At 46.5% G+C, this 7559-nt stretch overlaps 1 protein-coding gene across 1 annotated transcript in view; it reads right to left on the reverse strand.

Annotated features, from left to right (window-relative positions):
• arhgef25b (Rho guanine nucleotide exchange factor (GEF) 25b) overlaps positions 1 to 577 on the reverse strand; it is a gene marked incomplete at both ends in the record, with an annotated part of 30011 nt that extends 29434 nt beyond the window's left edge. The window contains one exon of the mRNA XM_084446057.1: positions 484 to 577. Coding sequence (XP_084302183.1) covers positions 484 to 577 — 94 coding nt within the window. The remainder of the gene's footprint in view (positions 1 to 483) is intronic.
• Between the last annotated feature and the right edge of the window lie 6982 nt (positions 578 to 7559).

Consider the following 7559-nt stretch of genomic DNA (forward strand, 5'->3'; position numbering starts at 1 on the left):
TGTCTGTCTGTCTGTCTGTCTGTCTGTCTGTCTGTCTGTCTGTCTGTCTGTCTGTCTGTCTGTCTGTCTGTCTGTCTGTCTGTCTGTCTGTCTGCCTGCCTGTCTAACTGTCTGCCTGTCCGTCTGTCTGTCTGATCCCAGACCAGGGTTGGACAGAGTTGATCTCACTCTGCCCATCCATTAGCTTTATCTGACCTTAAAACAGATGTGTGAATATTAGCAACAAACTAAGCTCTGTTGATTGTCAAAGATTTGGCCGCATGCAAAATCGACAGAGCTAATGGACCAGACAGAGTCCTCGAGTCACAGTGTTGTAGGTCAGATCTATCAAATGAGACGGGACAGTGCCTGTGATAATCTCTTCATTCAGTGAAAGTTATAAGCTGTTGATTCTGTCATACAACAAGGTTATGAGTTTAAAAAAAAGTCTTAATTATAGACATTAGTCTTTTAGAAAGGGATGGACAGTAAGAGGACACGTACCTCTGACTCGAGCGTAGCAGCAGCCACACTTGGTGAGCACTTTTCGGAACAGGTGCTGACACCCACACCCTCGCTGAGGGTGACCCCCCTTCATGTTGACCTGCTTGACCCACAATTACCAGAGGTGGGCATTGCACAGGACTCTCTCTCTCTCTCTCGCTCTGTCTCTCTCTCTCACACTCACACACACACACTCAAAGGCACACACACGCACACAGGAAAGGTTTCTGTGTTAATCCCAAACGCGATGAGAATAAAATAAATGAAAATAACACTCCTTTAAAAATTCCCAAACAAGGCGGAGGTTAAGTCCAGTCACGGTCGTTCAAGATCCCATGCTTCAGAGAGAAAGAGACAGAGGGAGAGACAGAGCGAGGTAGAGAGACGATACAAGCTCTCCACGACTCAGTGTACGGTCAGATAGTGGACAAACATTGTGAAAGAGAGAGCGAGAGAAAGACAGCGAAAGAGAGCGAGAGGGGAGGAGATGTGATGAGAGAGAGAGGGAGGGGATTAAGGTGGAGTCTGCGCCTCTGCTCCTTCTACTCTTCCAGCATGGAGCCCCCCCCCCCCCCCTCCCTCGTCTCTCTCTCTCTTTCTCTCTCTCTCTGCTGCCTCAGTATTCATGGTTGTGACTGTCTCTGTCTGCTCTCTCGGCTCCTTTGCTCTCTTCCTGTGGAATTTTCATTGTTTAGTTCACTTAAATGTGCTTTCACACATTAAACTTGATTTACAATAACGTTATCTATTAATTTCTGTACACTTTCCATCCTGGGCATGTTATGATAGTCTCTCACTAAGAACCATAGATCACTGCCATTTCACTTCAAACACAGAGACAAACACAAAAAGACACACAAACACAGATAACCACACATGCACAGACACAAACACAGAAATGCCGACACATATTTCAGCTCCAAAAAATGTCTGGGATAATCACATGACTTGACCTTTGTGAAAATTTCGCAGTCTCAATTCATCCTCATCATTTAGACATTCTGAGCAGTCGCAACAAAGAAGGACACAAATAGAGCAGTAAATTTGTGTAAGTTCTTCAACATGTATCTCAGCTTCTGGCACCCTTGTGCCCTGGTTAGAGGTCCCTTCACGTTACTGCCATTAGGATCAGGAAGAAAAAATTCTAGGCATTTTTTGCAAGCTTCCTTACATTATTACATCGATCGTTGGCTGATTCCCAATTCATTGCGACACTCTAACCATACACCTGACTCAGCAACAAGAGAGACAGGAATGAGGGGTGGAGAGAGAGAGAGAGAGAGAGAGAGAGAGAGAGAGAGAGAGAGAGAGAGAGAGAGAGAGAGAATAGAGAAAATGTGCATGGGGTGATGTCAGACTGGAGCACTAGCACAACCACCACCACCGCCATGACTGCTGCATACCAACCAGCTTATTCACTGTCTCTCTCTTCCCGGGCTCCGCTCAGATCAGACAGATGACCTCATGAGGACCAGCATAGGGCTTTGACACCCATCTCTTTGTGAAGAAGAGACAGCTGCTTGGAAGGAGGTATCCCCCACATGTGAAATAACTACAAGTGGGCTGGTGGCTGGTTTTCTCTAATGTCAGATGTGTGTGCTCGTGGTAGCATTTAGCATGACCCAGTGAGATTTGTGTGTAAAATAATTTATATGAACTTGGAGATGGTGGAGATAGGCTCAGGGAAGCAGGGAGTGTGATAAAGAGAGATGGATATATTATATGCATCTATCCTCTCTCTCCACTTACATTCACTCTCTCTTGCCCTCTTTCTATTTGACTCCATTTCCTCTACTTCATTCGGTCTCTCTCTCTCCATCTCTCTCTCTCACACACACACACACACACACGCGCACACACACACACACACACACACACACAGTCGTCATAGGTCGACTGGCGCAACCCAGCAATCTCAATCCACCCAGGAGATTACGGCTATAAAAAATATCAAAATGGGCTTGGTCCCTTGGCCATCTACTTAAGCCCCTTTAAAAGCCCTGCTTAAATGACGAGCCCAGTGAACTGATGCGTAAATGACAAGCAGTGACCTGAAAGCCCTGACCTTTCCACAATGTAGGCTACATCCAAACTAATATGTTTTCATTTTAAAATGCATAACATTTGCTACGTTTACGCCTAGTCCACACTACCGCAATGTTTTCAACCCCATAAAACGGCTGCCGAATCTGTTTTAGTTTGAAAACAATTGCATCTGGACGGGCGGAAACAAGAGACTTTTGCAGACACCCACTTTCGTCCCTGATTCATCACGCCCCTATCACGTGACCACTTCCCAAATGATCCTTGACTACCAGTGGTTAATTCAACATGGTTAACGAATTACAGGCATTGCTGACCTTGTTGTCTTGCTAGCAGTTGTTGTAGAGTCATATTCTACATGTTATAATGCTAGGCTACTACTGCCAACATGGCAGGAGGCAAACTGTTATTCCAGCAATTTGTGACAATTCCCCTGTCCAGCAGCAATATCAGGCCCAAATGGTGCTTACTTTCAGTAACAGTTCTACCTCGTCGTTGGTCCAAGCAAGGCCCAATCCCAATTCACCCCTTGGCCCTAACCCTCGGAAATGTGCGTTCACGTTAGGGCTAGGGGTGTCCCAATTCTCTTTGCGTATAGGGTTAGGGCAGGGTTAAGTGCGAGGGCTAGATAGCCCTTGAAAGTTGAGATTTTCGGGACCCACACTTCAGAACGAGGGCTACCCAGAATGCTTTGCAAATCTCCTCTCAAAAATCTGTCGACAAGATGGCGGCGGCCACCGACCGAAAAAAGGAAATCAACTAATGTAATTTTTTCTTCGTTAATAGATGTAAACATTGCAATAACCATCGCATTATTATTAGGTGGGCTAGCTTGTAGAAACTTCATTCAAACTTTAAAATGTTCACAATGTTTAGCTCTTTAACGGATGTATTCAGATACATATATATTTTTTTTTTTTTTTTTTAGTAATTTAACTTTTAATAGTATTTTTTGTGCCATTGAAACTGCTGGTGGAATTTTCAGTATCATTATGTTTTTAGAGTGGTGGCAGCTGTTGCTTTGAAAATATTCACACATTTTGTAAACTGCTGGCACTCCTACAGTTTTGAAAGCTCACACACATATTATACATCAAAACGTTCACACAGCTGTGCTGATTCGTACAATGTAAGTATCTAAGCTGTGTGAGTGATAGTTTTCGCTGTATGACGATTTGTTCGGCAACTGCGCTCCCCATTGAAACGTATGGCGCTGCACTCTAGCTTTTGAGCTGCTAATTTTGCATTTTTACCCATTTTCTAACTTGTCACTATGCCTACAGTTTTAACAGCTCATACACATAGCATACATCAAAACGTTCACACAACTGTGCTGATTCGTACAATGTAAGTATCTAAGCTGTGTGACTTACCGTTTTTGAGGTATGACGATTTGTTCTGCAACTGCGCTCCCCATTGAAATATATGGTGCGGCACTAACTTTTGAGCTGCTAATTTTGCATTTTTCCCCTTTTTCTAACTTGTCGCCATGCCTAAAGTGTTTAAGCTATACGGACATATTATACATAGAAATGTTCTGCAAGTTCTCAGGATTACTATGGTGTCAATATATAAGCTGTAACATTTATAGTTTGCGCGATAGAGCTATCTGAAGCGGACCATGGGTGTGTTCGAAATGGCATACTAACATACTATTCATACTATGCATGACGTCAATTTCAGTATGTAGTGCGTTCCCACTACATAGTATGTGAAATTTGTGTATGCGAGACATGCCCGGATTCATCAGAATTCCTGAGTATGGTGTGTGAGGCTACTTCTCCTACTCAACTTCCCCAAAATGCATCACTTCTCTTCAGACTGCGCAATGGCGGACGGCGGAGCAGACGGCCCTGGCACTAGCCAACAAATCACGTACAAATGTGAGTAACCAAACGACTTGTGGCCAAATATTATGCGAATTATTCATAATGAACCGTATCTTCATTGTTGTTGGTATTGTATCTACCGCTCGACTGGCCTGAAAGCCTTTTGGTCACTAACGTTATAGCTATCTTAGCTAGTGGTTAGCAAGTTGGCTAATAACCCCCCTCATCTTAGATCCATGCTACAGACTCCTTTGTTCTAATAAAAGTAATGCTATATTATAGTAATTATAGTAATTATATTGATACTTTAAAAGATTGTAATTTTCACTTTCTCTCATCACCTTACTAAACTAATTGCCTAGTCAGCTCCACCTCTGGTAAACCTGCCACATCATACATTGAAAAGATCATGCTGTTATATAATAATAATATGACTTATAGGCAATTACTTTAGCAAGGTGATGATATACAGTAGCCTACTGGGAGCTAGTGAGCTAGATAAGTTAATGTTAGGCTACTTACTTCGGGGTGAAAAATCATGGGTCACACTTTATAATAAGGGTCACAAAAAACATTAGTTAACTGTTAACTAATGCTTATTTAGGGTTAGGTGAGGTTACTAATGTTAATTAATGCCTTAGATAAGGTTAGGGTTAGGTTAGTTAACCTTAGTTAACATAAATAACATTAGTAAATGGTTAATAGAGACATTAGTTAACTGTTACTTAATGCCTAATAATGCATTAACTAATGCTTATTAATGTACCCTTTAAACCCTTTAAATTACTATTAAAAGTGAAATTACTAAAAAAAAACTATAAAAAATTGGAATACGTTAAAGAGCTAAACTTCATGAACATTTTAAAGTTTGAATGAAGTTTCTAGCACAAAGTATGAAGAAGTTATAAAGGAGACAAAAACTGTGGACAACTAGAATAACTAGAAAGTACATTTCCTGGAGAAAATGTGAGATGGGCTAGCTGCTGCAGCTGATTGTAACAGCTACTGCTATACAACCCGTCGGGGACAGTACAGTGACCTCCGGGCAATCTCTATGCACTCACCGGCGAAGACTGTGTGTCTCTAGCCCACTCAGGGGCTGAGTTGTGCGGCCTGGATAGTGGCGTGGTGGCGAGACTCCGCCCCCTCATGTCATAGCAGGTCGTGGACAGTGTACCCCTCTCCGGGCCACCCTGCTGCCTTCACCAGTGAAGACCGTGTGTCTCTAGCCCACTCACGGGCTGAGTTGTGTGGTCCAAGGGTGTCTGTACCTTCAAGAAAGGCTGCCCATGCACCCAAATTCAAATCTCAACTGACACTTTGAACATTCCATCAATTGTTTGCAAGGGGAAAGCATGACCAGCTTCAGACAGCTACAGCTCAAAAAGTATAAATGTCAACGCTTAGATGTTTACATCATATGAATCCTGGGAACCAGCTGAACATTTTGAGGTATAATATGTCAATTTATGGTGGCAGTGGCTAGTTGCAAAACTAGAATGGAGAAGTAAGACGCCTCCTTCCCTCCACTAGTCTGGGGGTCCACCTTGGGCAAGTGGTAGTACCCCCTAGCCCCCCTACCTGGGGTTACAGGTAAAATCCCGATGAAAGAACAACCAAAAGGAAGAGAGACCCGACCCGGAGGAAGCCCGGGGCCCTCGTCTGGAGCCAGGCCCAGACAGAGGGCCCGCCTGCGAGCGCCTGGTGGCCGGGCTTACCACGGAGCCCGGCCGGGCCCAGCCCGAATAAGCAACGTGGAAGCACCATCTCCTCCTTCATCGTCCCGTGGACCCACCACCCGCGGGAGGAATTGTCGGGGTCGGGTGCGCTGCCAACTAGGTGGCGGTGAAGGCGGGGGGCACCGACGGACCGGACCCGGGCGGCAAAGGCTGGCTCTGGGGACATGGAACGTGACCTCGCTGGGGGGGAAGGAGCCGGAGCTTGTGAGGGAGGTGGAGCGATACCAATTACATCTGGTGGGGCTAACCTCCACGCACAGCACCGACGCCGGAACCAAACTCCTGGGTAGGGGTTGGACCCTGTTCTTCTCCGGAGTTGCTCACGGAATGAGGCGTAAGGCAGGTGTGGCTATACTAGCTAGCCCCCAGCTGAGCGCCTCTGTGCTGGATTTCACCCCAGTGGATGAGAGGGTCGCCTCCCTGCGCCTTAGGACTGTGGGGGGGGGGACTCTGACTGTGGTTTGTGCTTATGCACCGAACAGCAGTTCAGAGTACTCGGCCTTCCTGCAGACCCTGAGTGGAGTCCTTTTGGGGGCTCCTGCAGGGGACTCCACTGTCCTACTGGGGGACTTCAATGCACACGTAGGCAATGATGGAGAAACTTGGAGGGGCGTGATTGGGAGGCATGGCCACCACGATCTGAACCCGAGTGGTGTTTTGTTGTTGGACTTCTGTGCTAGTCACGGTTTGTCCATAACAAACACCATGTTCGAACACAAGGATGCCCACAAGTACACCTGGCATCAGAACACCTTAGGCCGAAGGTCGATGATCGATTTCGTTATCGTATCATCTGATCTGAGGCCATGTGTTTTGGACACTCGGGTAAAGAGAGGGGCAGAGCTGTCCACTGATCACCATCTGGTGGTGAGCTGGTTTCGATGGCGGGGGAAGCTTCTGGACAGACCTGGGAAACCCAAGCGTGTAGTGAGGGTGAACTGGGAACGTCTGGAGGAAGAGCCTGTCCGGAGAGATTTCAATTGCCACCTCCAGCGGAGCTTCTCAGGCATCCCTGTGGAGGTTGGGGACATCGAGCATGAGTGGTCGGTGTTCAAAGCCTCCATTGCTGAAGCTGCGGCTGGGAGCTGTGGCCTGAGGGCCATAGGTACCTCAAGGGGCGGTAACCCTCGGACACCATGGTGGACAGCGGTGGTCAGGGAAGCCGTCCAACTGAAGGAGGCCTTCCGGGGTATGTTAGCCCGGGAGACCCCAGAAACAGTTGCAGGGTATGGACTGGCCCGGAGGGCTGCGGCTTGGCCGTGACCAAGGCAAAGCAGCGGGTGTGGGAGGAGTTCGGAGAAACCATGGAGAAGGACTTTCGGTCGGCACCAAAGTGTTTCTGGAAGAACATCAGACACCTCAGGAAGGGAAAGCGGGGGACCATCCAAGCTTTATACAGCAAGGAGGGGACACTGCTGACCTCAACTGAGGAGGTTGTTGAGCGTTGGAAGGAGCACTTTGAGGA

This window comes from Borostomias antarcticus, assembly GCF_949987555.1.
Source record: "Borostomias antarcticus genome assembly, chromosome: 11".
NCBI lineage: Eukaryota > Metazoa > Chordata > Actinopteri > Stomiiformes > Stomiidae > Borostomias > Borostomias antarcticus.